Raw genomic sequence first — 12,341 nt, 5'->3', positions numbered from 1 at the left:
AACCATTGGCCTTCGAATGCGTAAATCCTGTCCAAAACACTTTTCAATATGTGCCCTTGGTCCTGTGTACGCCAAACCACAAATGCTGGAGCCGGACGGGGTCTTCCAGGTGTACGATAAGCACCAGGTCCAGGTATATGTAGTCGTAGCATCCTCACATTAACAAAAGATGCAGCAAACCATGTACAAAACTCCACGAGTAGGAAACGGGGTATTCGAAATCGCCCAAGCACTTTGTGAGGAATCAACTTTTTGGTTGATTCCCTCTATGATAATCATGCGTTGAGACATCCCCAACAATGATTGGGTTCTCAGAAGCAGCGTTGTGGACGACCGACAAATTTCTAGTATCGTCGGCCAACTCCTCGCCGGAGTTACCATCCACCCTGGCCTTGTCCGAGTTGGACCGCGACGGCCCAGCTTCTTCCGATTCTTCGGGAATCGGCGGACAATATGTCTTTAGGACCTGTTTGAGTCGTGGACGGCGGATGGGCTTGGAGATAAAATCGTTCATGCCCGACTCGAGGCATTCTTTGATGTTAACGTCTTCGGAATAGGCGGACAAAGCGACGATCGGGGCCGTGTATCCAGATTGTCGGATAAGGCGTGTAGACTCCAGACCATTTAGGTTGGGCATCTGCGTAGGATATTCATCAGCGTCACGATAGGAGGGACCGGATTACGATAGAGTTCACTTACCTGCACATCCATGAAAATCAAGTTGTATGGATTGTGCGTCTCCATACTCTGCCGGACCAGGTCTACCGCCTCTTGACCATCTTCTGCGACTGTAATATCAAAGATATCCTCCAGTTTCAGCATCCGCAGCACCACTTCCTGATTGGTCTTGTTGTCTTCTGCAACAAGAACCTTCACTTTATCTCCACGCTTCGTCGCCTCCGCAGTAACCCTTTGAATGGCCGCCTGCTGGCTATTGGGACCTTCGAGCGGCGACGTGCTGGCGAAGAATGGCGTACTCAACCCGACTAATCGAGGCTTGCTGTCCGTTTCGAAAGGCACTGGACCAGGTCCGGTGCTGGCAGGCGCGCTTTGTGTTGAATCTGGTGTCTTCAGAGTTGCCCTCAGATCGTCTGCGGATGCATGCGGATCGGCTCCTGACAAGCTGGACGAAGCCGTACTGTCAGCGCGGGAACTTAAATGTCGTAACGGTATCTGCATCGTGAATGTGGATCCTTTGCTATCTTCGCTCTGTAAGACCATGTGACCTTTCATCAAGCTCGCCAGCTGGGCACAGATGCTGAGCCCGAGGCCGGTTCCGCCGTATTTCTTGCTCAAACCCAAGTCTCCTTGGACGAATGGCTCAAAAATCCGCTGTTGAAGAGGTTCTGGGACGCCAGGGCCAGTGTCTTTGACCTCGAATTCGAACAACAGTATCTTGCCTGGCGGAGGGCTGGAATTCCGCTCGTGGAACTTGCTAAATTGTCGATCATATGGATTGATCTCGTTCGCAGTGCTGTGATTCTTGCCAGTTGCGACGCTGCCTTCTGAATCCGACGCTTTGGGTTGGGATGTGCGTCCACTGTTGTGTTTTGACCCAAACGACCCCTTTCGACTACTGCTAGCCTGATCCCACTCGCCGAGGCAACGAATGGTAAGGGTTATGCTGCCTTTCGACGGCGTAAACTTCAGACTGTTTGATATAAGGTTGATCACAACCTGCAGTATGCGGTGTTGGTCACCCCAGAGGACCAAGTTGCGGACTTTGCCTGTACCAAACGGCCCCATCTCTCGTTTATCAGAAAGTCCACCATCCACAATGTTGGCTTCAGTTGGTCCTTCAAATTTCACGGCCAATTTGATACCGCTGTCTCTCGACTGCTTGTCAAAAATGGCCAAAATCTGAGAACTAATATCACGGATCTTGAACTCTTTTTCGTCGAGTGATAGGTACTGTCCAACCTGGTTTTTACTGCTGATTGTTAGGGAGCGGAATAAGCGCATGGATCATACGTACGTACCTAAATGTCAAGAGGTCGGTCAATAAGTTGAGAAGCAAGTCGCCACTCTTGTAGATGATTCCAAGGCTACGCTTGACTTTGACGGGATCCTCTTCGCCCATGCACACGGCGCACATGCCCATAATGCCGTTCAGCGGTGTTTTCAACTCGTGGGAGATGTTTGCGATAAACAAGGTTTTGCTCTCGTTGGCCGCTTCTGCCGCTCGCTTGCTCGTCTCAAGCTCCGCCGTACGCTGCTGAACACGCTCCTCCAGTTTCGTGTATTGCATCATTAGCTCATCCGTCATCTCATTGAAGGTCTTGGTCAAGTCGGAAAGCTCATCCTGAACCAGGTGCTTTCGTTCCCGCACTTTCGCTGGGATGCGAAACTGCCATCGGCGTTGAAGATCCTGACGTTCCTCCCGTGACAAGTCACGGTTGCGACCCCAATGACGAATGGTCGCGAAGAAGCCTTCCTTCCGCGCTAGCTCCTCGTCATGGCCGTCGCTGTGACCACTGGATCTGGATAGATGGTCGTCCTCTGGCGAGTAACCTGGAGGGTCGACTGACTGCTTGGTTGCCTCCCGCAGTCTACGGATAGGCCGACTCGAGTAATGAGCGGCCGGGAAGGCCAAGATAAGAACGGCGCCAATTGTTCCGAATATACAACCGAGAATAATAGTCCGAAGTTTATTGATAGGCGCCCAGATCTCGCTACGAGCGTGTTCGATGACAATGACCCAGTTTACAATATTCGTCGGCGCCATGGCATAGCCAATGGACACTTCCTTGCCCTCCTCGTTCTTTGCGCGGATAATGCTTCCAGCATTGTTGATCATGTCCGACCTTTTGAAAGCGTGAGCAAGCCCTCGGAAGTCACCCAAACGGAAACTCTCCAGTAAGGAGGAGGTAGCACGAAATCCATGTCTTCCATACGTATCGTTCGGAGATAGCACAAAACGTACAGGCTCATCGTTGAGCGCAGACTGGTCGAATTCACCTTCATTGTATACGACGCCAGGAGGGAAAAGGTTCGTGGAGTTCGCGGAACCAAGAACGAGGGTGATGCCAGTTTGATCCAAACCTTCTCGTGACGTGATGACGTCCAATATCAACCGAGCGTCAAAGCATGTTGTCAACCAACCCAGAATATCCGCGTTCAATGCGTTATTGATGATCGGTCGAGTGATCGACACCATGGCGAACGTCTCGTTGATCATATATGGACCAAGGAGCAGGGAATTGTCCTGGCTCAGCACGAAGCCGTCCGACTCCACCCTAGGCTCACAGAAACTCTCGTTTCGCGGAATACAAAGGAACGTGAAATTCGGGTAGAGCGGCGGTGGGAAGCCTATACGAGGGTACGCAGGACTGTCATCTCCAAGGGTGACTCGAGTCCCATTCGGATATGTGTACGGCAGCTCGACTGGATCGGGAGCCGTAGCATTCACTACGACGGTAGATTCATTTCTGAGCGACACGGTGGCTTGCATAGCCAAACCACCGTCGCGAACTCCGTTTACAGCCGCCTGGATGTCATCGAAGGACCGCGTCCAATTCGATTCGGTATCATTTCCACCGTAATAGCGCTCGAGGGCGAGCTGGATGATCAATCGAGTAGAGACTGTGCTGACGAGGGACTGCATCAACTGCAAGTTCGATGCGAGTTGCGCCGCTTTCAGGGACGCCGTCAGTGCGAGTTCCGATGCCCTGTTTTCTGTGTCAGTCCTCTGAGGATACAGTGCGGGAATGCCAGCCTTACCGAACGCTTAGAACGAAGTTCTGATTGGTGATCCATGTTGCGACGGATATGACAGTAAGTCCAACCAAGGCGGATATCAAAACCAGAAGTGCAAGCTGTTCCCGGATCGGGATTCGCATTCTGAACGGGCTTAACATAATCGCGTCGAGATGATCGTCACAATGCCAGGCTTTGGGAGGATCAGCCGCGAGGAACAATGGACCGCCGATCAACACCGCGGTCAACTCCCATTCATTCGTCTTGATCGAGACTTCGAATTCGAATTGCAGAATATCGTTCTCCGTCTCATATTTCGCAGGTCGATGGGGAGGACTCCGGCGCACCAACTCGCCTTCCGCGTATTTTCTCACGAGGGTACGAGCTGCTGGCGCGTGGCAGTCGGATGTACATCGTTGGCCGCAGAACGAAGCTGAAAGGACAGACGCATGGAAGAGCCTCAGTTCCCGATCCTCAGCACAGACAAGGTAGCCGAAGGGTGAAGAAGGGGTATGGAAAAAGACCGGACTAGACCGCTTGGCTTGGACGTCAGTCACCAAATCACCAGCCTAGCCTTATTATTGACGGTGGACTTAATAGGCCTTAGGGGGTCTGGCCCCCCTAGCACAGTGGCAATAGCAAGCATGAGGCGAGGCTACGGGCCTGCAGGGTGCAGGCGGCAGAAGGAAATACAATAAGCTCATTCGGATACCGGACGGACACTTCAGTTCTGGGATGGGTATTTATATGTATATTGTATGAGGTGTATTGTTTAACTTAAGGCGTTCAACTAAGACAAGGGAACCACAAGATCGCAAGCATCATTCGGTTCATGTTGTATTTGGTAGCATGGACGGAAAGCGTGTGCGATCCACCACTAACGCTTCTGTTAGGTTCGGATTTCTGAGCCTGATAGCGTGTCACCCTTTTTCGCCATTCAGAAACGAAAATGCTTTAATTCGGTCGGGCCTTATCCCGTCGTGTCCTTCAAGCTTTCTTCAGGTAGGACTGAGAACAGCCGGACCAGAGTGCGCAGTGTGCTACGATGACTGCTGCGTCCTACACGCCTCCAGCGGCTTCCTACTGCTAGACGGAAATGTCGGTAATAAGCTGGAGACTGAAATATTAACTTACTTCGTAATAACGAATAAGTCACTGGTGGAACCCCTGACCGAATATCAATGGCCAAAATGCCAGATTGATTTTGGAGATTGGGTATCATGGCTTCCATGGGATTGTTGCTCAAAACTGCGGGAGCTACTCCGGAACTTAACTAATTAGCCGACCGAATCTTTCCAGAGAGGAGAAACCTCGAGGCTCTCTAAATTTAGGTATCGTGGTGTCGGATAGTAAAGCTGGCTCCATGTGCGAGGGCGATTTCTTTCAACCTCTCGTCCCTAGATCTGAAGGTTGTACGGTGTGTACATACGTCGATGATATACTTGTGGAGATAGCACAAGTGGTCAAAAGGGCCAGCTGCTTCGTTCATGCACATCGATTTGGCACGCGGAACTGCCCTACAACAATATCGGCATCCAGTAATGTTAACTATATACTGCGTACGAGGTCTGATATCTCCCTAACTATTTGATAGTACTTCTTCCCAATGCGCTCACATCGCCAGTAGCCGGCTAGACGCTGGGAGTGTCGAGACGCTCGCCCCAGATCCATTTCACACCTGAAACCATGATACAAGGTATGCATGTGTTCATGACTCCATGCTGTAGTGGTTTATACACATCCAATGCATGTATTGCGGCTACTGGAATGGACCCGGACAGGACACTGAGTCGCTGCTGGCCACAGCAGAAGCTCGGCCTCGTGCTGCAAATTGTTTCGTGCGCTTCCTAACGTTGGTCGTATCGAATCTAATACAAGGCTTGCGGTAGGTACGCACGCATCGAATGTGATCCATTAGACCACCCGTCTCAATCTCATAACTGTCCGTCAATGTTTCGTCGGTGCATGCTTGACATCTGACCAAGCATGACGGATTTTGAAGACAAGTGCTGCATCGCGTCCAGCATTGCGAAACTAGATGATCGCCTTGGAGAAGTGTTGTCTCCAATAAGCCAGGACTCGTCCTGAAATGAGGCATAGCCCGGTATGAAGCTACCTCATTTCCGTACTTTCTTTGCATGCTTCACTAAATTCTCAATGACACCCTCGAATGCCTCTTTGTTTCCGATCGCACTCTCTTTCCGCTTCTCCCAGTATTCCCGCACCTCTTTGGCGCGCTCAATGAAGACCTGGAGAGATTGAACGTGAACTTTAAGCTCCTCATCGGTAAAGTTGCCAAGGGCCGCATCAGTCGTGGAACAAAGTAAATTGGCACGGTTGACATCTAAAGCAGGTGGAGGCGGCGGACCGCGTCTCCTGCGTTCTGATTTCGAAGCCGTTGATGTAACCGATGCGGAGGAATCGTTATTTTTCTTCAGGCGAGATATGGCACCGATGCCTCGCTCGTCGGATGACACTCTTGGTGATCGATCACCGGGGATGTTGATGGATGGTAAGATGAGTTTCTTTTGTTTGCTCGCCGGCAAGATCTCGTCCAAGTCGACGGGAACTCCCAAGGAAACAAGAAAGAGGCGACGTATTCGTGACCGGACCCAATTCGGGGGCTGCAGGGGCGGCGGTGCTACAAGCTGAGACCACAGGGACTGACTCCGCTCCGACATCAACATTGGATTGGCCTCGCCCAGTGGATCTCTGCGGTTCGCGTTGGGTGATTCGGAGAAAATCTCCAAAATATGGGGTTGTAATGCACCTTGCAGTTGCTCTGCTGATGTAAACTTCATGAAATCAAAGGGTTTCTAGCATGGAAATATCAGCATCTTAGTCGTGAGGTAAGGTTTGACGGGTCGATGCTATTAAAAATCGACATATTCTACTCACATAATGCGGGGGAGGTGCATCAACGGACGCATGGATTTGAGGTTGGTCGGTCAGACTAGGCTGCGGAAGCTGCTCTCCTATCTCCTCTCCAAAATCCCCAAAATCTTCGTCTTCCCCACTCTCGAAATCGTCGAAGTCGTCACCAGACTCTTGGTGGTCTTCGTCGTCTACTCCACTCCCACCCCCACCATCGTCCTGAGTAGCACTCATGGACGATCCTTGGTGTTCGTCCTCTCGGGAAACAGAGGATATTTCGGATCTATCATGAGACAGCGTTGGCAACCCTTCATTGGTCAATGGTTCCTGAAAGTTGCGAGACTAAGTAGACTTACATACCTGCGATGGGAGAAGTTGCTTGTGGAGGCGCTCTGTGGATCTCATCGGGTTGGGCATCTGCTAGATGTAGGTGATATGCCGAAGTCCCAGGGACTTCGCCATAGCTCGGGGCATCAGGGTCCACCTTTTCAACGACGGTACGAGGAATTGGTGTCCCGCCGATGGTGTGGGATCTCTCCCGCCCTCCTACTCGCGAAGAGCTCCGGCTTCTTAATCCCTCCGGTACGACTTCGACTTCATCAGGGACTGCATCGGTCACCCGACGTTTGTATGCCTCGGTGCCGGGGACCTCGCCGTATCCGGGTTGGCTGTCGACTCTCTCGACTCTTGTAATCGGTATAGACGAGTGGTCTTCGGATCCGGACTCCTTCGATATAGGTTCTCGGCCTTCGCTTGCATCTGAAAAGTGGTCGTTCTCATCCGACGATTCTGGGGCCATTGTCAGCTACAGTCCAGATCAAGCGGGGGATTTAAATATTACCAAGCTCATGTGCTCCTGCATCCTCCAGCTCTACGCTTTTCCTAGGAGGCTGTAGATCTTCCATTTTCATGCGCAATAGATTGCAGCTGGGAGGTTAAGCGGTTCAGAGGTTCATAGGGACAGCAGAATCGAAAAGCACGTGTGAAGGAGCCAAGGTGTGCCGGTGAGAGCGAGGTGAAAGTGAGCGCTTGAATGGGGCAGTGCAATAATAACATGAAATACTGAATATTATGTACGGAGGGTGTATGGAGGACAGATGATTCTTACAGCCTGAGAGGTCTGGGTGTAGGGGATCGAACCACCACCCTATGGCAGAGGAGCCTGGGCTGTAGTCCGGGGTTGCACGTGACACCTGATTTGTATTACTAATTATTCGTCGGACATGAATGTCTGGTATTATTTGACAATTTTACGGATACATATCGGTATCAAATTACCAGATATGGAATGGATTCATGATAAATAATCTTAATAATTGATGTTCCTTGCAAAATCATTGCTCCAAACTCTGGCCATCACGTGCCATATCTATTGAGAGGGATCTGTATTAACTGCTGCAAGACTGTAACACACGCGACGCGACTTTTGATCCAGCTTACCTGCAGTGTGTTGTTCTGTACAGTTGAAGAGTCTGGAAGAGTCTAAGGCAAAGACAGGCTCCCGTCTTACGCTGCTTCCATTCATTGTTGAACTCAGACCCCTTTCACCTCGAAACTTCTAATCCCTTCAATCCAAGCTACAAACCACGATGAACCTCCGAACATCCTGATTTTCTTCCACCACCATCCTTTCCTGCGATCCATCGATCCCGTGTTGCTGGTTTATTACAATTTGACACGTTCTATCGCGGGTGGATAAAGACCAGGCCTTTCCACAGCCTGAGTTCGCCGGAATCTTAGTGCAACGACCCGATCAAGCTTCGGAAACTCGCCTACTCTCAAGCATTCATTTCGCCAGCCTTACAACCACGCAACATGTCTAGTTTTAATTTTGGAGGAACCTCTCAGGGCGGTGAGAAGAAGAATCCGTTCAGCGCGACCGCCTCGACCCCTGGCTCCTCCCTCTTCGGAGGAAGTGCTGCAAACCCACCATCTTCATCACCGTTCGGCGCAAAGCCACCCCAATCAGGCGGCCTTTTTGGTGGTCTTGGTAGGTGTTCCTGCTTCAAACTGGTGGACCAAGCTAACTCGTTGCAGCAGGCCAACCCAGCGGATCTAGTCCCTTCGGAGGAGCGCCCGCACAGAAAGACGAGGGTCCCAAACCGTTCGGAGTGTCGGGAGCCACACCTACGCCGGCGGAGAGCAAGACGCCTGGGCTTTTCATGAGCACGACACCACAAGCTGGAAGTTCCGGTCTGTTTCAGAAGCCGAATCCAGCTGGAAATGCGCCCTCGAATTCGGGCGGCGGAGGCAATCAGCCCACTCCAGGATCGACGAATACCCCAGGATCTTCCTACAACTTCACCAACACTACACCGGCTTCTAATGCAGGCGGAGCAGCATCCTCAATGTTTGGCAAGCCAGCGGGATCCGGAAGTTTATTCTCTCCTGCGCCAGCTTCGGGACCAGCTGGTACCAGTACACCCGCCACCAGTAAACCGACGCTCTCATTCATGACATCCACCACTCCAGCTGGCCCTCCTCCCGCGACATCAGGGCCATCATTCCCAACTAGCGGATCGCAAACGACGAGTTCCGCGTTCGGAAACGCGCAAAAGCCTGCGTCACTCTTCGGGGGCGTCGCAGCAAATCAGGGAGCCACTTCAACTGGCCCAACTGCGATGGCTGGTTTTGGCGGAGTCGGTAAACCGCAAGGCGGGATAGCGGGACAGCAGCCTTCTTCGGCATCTACCCCTTCGACCTCCACACCATTCCCCGCGACTGCTGCTCCAAGCGGCCCTCAGCAGGGTTCTGCAGTTAGCCTGTTCGGTCAGAATACTGCCTCGCAACCCCAAGCATCGGCCCAGAGCACTCAAACTGCAGGGTCATCTCTCTTCAGCAGAACTAGCGATGGGTTCTCGAGCTCCCCCTTTGCTGGTGGAGCCAAGATTAATCAGCCAGCTTCAACCGCGCCACTATCCTCACAGCAGCCTGCACAACAGCCTGCAACCGGAGGTCTATTCAAGTCTTTCCCCACTAAAGCCGACGCTCCCACGTCGGGGCCTCCGACCTCCACCGCAGCGAACACTGCAGCTCCTGCATCCACAACGACTTCTGCCGCCCAACCCGCCACTACTGCTCCCACCCTTGGCACGGGGCTCTTCCAGAAATCGGGACTTCCCGGAGCCGCTACGTCGTCCGCATTGGGGACAACGGGGACAACCACCCCCGCCTCTTCTACCGCTGCTCCAGCATCAACCCAAGCCGCTGCTCCAGCGGCGAAGGCGACCACGGCGGCGATGGCTCCGCCAGGAATGGGACCTAGTCCTGCGCAACTCCACCAATCGACCGGTCCGACTCCCGACCCGACCTCCCGGTTGAAGAATAAGTCGATGGATGAGATCATTACCAAGTGGGCGACGGACCTGACCAAATACCAAAAAGAGTTCACACGATCCGCCCAGCAAGTCGCGGGATGGGACCAGCTGCTCGTGGAGAATTCCGACAAGATCTCCAAGCTGTACAGCAAGACCTTCCATGCTGAGAGGGATGCGGCCGAAATCGATAAGCAGCTATCGACGGTGGAGAGCCAGCAGGATGAGCTCCAGCACTTTCTCGACCGATATGAACGGGAGATCGACGAGCTGTTGGTGAAGGGTGGTGTCATGGGCCCGGATGGCGTTGGATTACAAGGGGTCGACCAGGAGCGGGAGAGAACGTGAGTTGCTCGTGTCCATCCCCTTGACTTTAGATGCTAATGGATTCCAGGTACAAACTTGCGGAGAGGCTGACGGAGCGAGTCAATGGGCTGAACCGCGATGTCACGGATGTCATTGACGAGATTAACAACGTGTCGTCATCTCTTAGCAAAACGAACAACCCCGATGATCCGGTAAGTTTGAAGATTCGTTTCACAGTGAATTGCCTACTAACCACGATGTGCAGCTCTCACATGTCGTCAAGGTGCTCAACAGCCACCTTCAGCAATTGCAGCAGGTGGACACTGCTACGGCAGGTCTGAAGGAGAAGGTCGAGGCAGCGCAAAAGGATAGCGTTCGCGCGAATGCGTCATGGAACGGGTCTCAATCGATGGGGAGTGATCCGGCCGCCGATTTCTACCGATCGTTCCGTGTCAGGCGTTGAGGGCGATTCAGGATGATACCATGTCTGCCAGTTCCGAACATGCCACGACGTAATCATTGGACTATAGTGTACAACAGGGCACCATGGACTTAGGATAATGGCGCACTGGGGAGATTTATAACAGGATTTGATCATTGGCATTCGAGTCGATGACATTGTTGAGAAGGTTGCTCAGGCCAAGAGCTTCAGACCGAGTCGAGAGGCGATGGCAGATACGCAACAGGATTCCAAAAAATAATACAAGCATCAAATGTCCGAGATTCGTGCCATAGTTTATGTCCCTTAGTGCTGCTCGCCACCTTGTTCCTTGGACATCTCGTCACTGTGGATGGTATATCAGCCGTGATCGAATGGCGAAGGCAAGGCGGTTTCCGCTTACATGGTCTGCTTCAATGAATTCAGATGCTGCTGGTGCTGCTCCAGCTTCTCCTTGATCTGCTGCAGTCTAACCGGGTGCTCGTCAGTGATCCTGCGACAGCTTGAAAGATGGTGGTTGGACTGACTTAGCCCTTTCCTCCTGCTGGATGTACTGATCCTCGACCGCCTTCTCGCGACGGGTGAAGCTATCACTGCATGGCACGGATCAGCGATCTATACACCAGTTCGGTATCGGTGGTAACATACCCCGAACGCATGCCTCCTGGCCGCGAGAAACCCGATCCGGCATCACCGGCGCCCATTGTGCGGGAAGATACGGAGAAGAGGCGGAGGGAAGAAGGCACAGGGCGGAGAGCCCGAGCAATTGCGGTCCTGGACATGTTCGATGGGGTGCGAATGGATGGTCAAGAGTGACTCGATGGGAAAGCGATGGGATGGAAAAGGTGTCGAGGTGGGCTGAGAGGAAGCGGGTTTAATGGTTGTCAAGTGCGTCAGTCGATGGAGGGAGGAGCAAGATGGTGATTGAGTTTGTTTGGGTCAGAGCTCGAGGTCATGTGACTTGTCACGAGAGCGACGTTGACAAAAGTCCAAAGGGAGATGCCATGATATCAGGCGACTCACTCGGGGTCAGGTGCACCCTACGTCAGCCTTGATGCCTTAATGCCTTGATGCCTCAGTTGACTATCCGATCCACTCCTCACATAGCCCAGTCGGACTTACCTTGATACTAGTGGCAGATGACAGATATTCAATACTGTACTGTACATACCGGTCACTTAATCCAAATAGATAAATACAATACCTAAGTTATTATAGATTTCGGATCTAATGCTGTATAAAGCCAATTACTAATCCGTAAAGTGGCATTAACCCATCATCCTTCTAACATAATTATCCGTAACTTACATGTAGTGTTGTTTCCCAGGTCTCACCTCAGTTCTCACGTCCAACTCGCTCTCTTGGTTGTGAGTTGTGGTGTGTCTCAGCGTCTCTCGCCTTCATCGCCTTCCTGCCCCAGTCAATCCATCCCCAGCACAAAACAAACACCCAATTTCTCCATTTCTCCATTTCTCGCCAACTACTTCCGACTTCGACTTTCTACCATCCCGATCCCCTCCCCATTGTGAACTTCCCCTTCCATCGACTTTCCACCGTCCTCTCATCAATCCCATCGCACCACCGACTTTTCCATCCCTCCCAGGTATCCGTCCAATCTCAAGGTGAGGAGCTGCGCTTATTTCGTCATTCCCAACATCATCTTGCAACACCTTTCCTAGCACGCCGCACCGCCCATCACCATCCGCCAACGT

At 52.2% G+C, this 12,341-nt stretch overlaps 4 protein-coding genes across 4 annotated transcripts; 1 reads left to right on the top strand and 3 right to left on the bottom strand.

The window, feature by feature from the left end:
* Positions 1 to 125: 125 nt before the first annotated feature.
* P152DRAFT_223298 (putative histidine kinase HHK5p) lies at positions 126 to 4,140 on the bottom strand. The gene is made up of 4 exons (XM_033674507.1): positions 3,721 to 4,140; positions 1,980 to 3,668; positions 700 to 1,930; positions 126 to 637 (listed from the first exon to the last, which is right to left on the bottom strand). Exons 1-4 carry the CDS (start codon positions 3,855 to 3,857, stop codon positions 245 to 247), a joined length of 3,450 nt encoding a protein of 1,149 aa, XP_033529970.1. The 5' UTR covers positions 3,858 to 4,140; the 3' UTR covers positions 126 to 244.
* Positions 4,141 to 5,813: 1,673 nt separating this feature from the next.
* Positions 5,814 to 7,475, bottom strand: P152DRAFT_469026 (uncharacterized protein; the record flags this gene model as incomplete). The annotated part of the gene is made up of 4 exons (XM_033680862.1): positions 5,814 to 6,512; positions 6,595 to 6,878; positions 6,931 to 7,359; positions 7,412 to 7,475. The coding sequence occupies 4 exons, from the start codon at positions 7,473 to 7,475 to the stop codon at positions 5,814 to 5,816; spliced, it is 1,476 nt and encodes a 491-aa protein (XP_033529969.1).
* A 495-nt stretch (positions 7,476 to 7,970) lies between these two features.
* Positions 7,971 to 10,930, top strand: P152DRAFT_462611 (uncharacterized protein). The gene is made up of 4 exons (XM_033680386.1): positions 7,971 to 8,560; positions 8,608 to 10,228; positions 10,279 to 10,402; positions 10,456 to 10,930. Exons 1-4 carry the CDS (start codon positions 8,386 to 8,388, stop codon positions 10,651 to 10,653), a joined length of 2,118 nt encoding a protein of 705 aa, XP_033529968.1. The 5' UTR covers positions 7,971 to 8,385; the 3' UTR covers positions 10,654 to 10,930.
* Positions 10,931 to 10,935: 5 nt separating this feature from the next.
* On the bottom strand, positions 10,936 to 11,414 carry P152DRAFT_424993 (uncharacterized protein; the record flags this gene model as incomplete). Its single annotated transcript, XM_033677228.1, has 4 exons — positions 10,936 to 10,975; positions 11,033 to 11,098; positions 11,157 to 11,222; positions 11,278 to 11,414. 4 exons carry the CDS (start codon positions 11,409 to 11,411, stop codon positions 10,936 to 10,938), a joined length of 306 nt encoding a protein of 101 aa, XP_033529967.1.
* Positions 11,415 to 12,341: the final 927 nt, after the last annotated feature.

This window comes from Eremomyces bilateralis (assembly GCF_010015585.1).
Source record: "Eremomyces bilateralis CBS 781.70 unplaced genomic scaffold P152scaffold_37, whole genome shotgun sequence".
Classification (NCBI taxonomy): domain Eukaryota; kingdom Fungi; phylum Ascomycota; class Dothideomycetes; order Eremomycetales; family Eremomycetaceae; genus Eremomyces; species Eremomyces bilateralis.
This window is presented reverse-complemented; position numbering and strand designations above follow the sequence as displayed.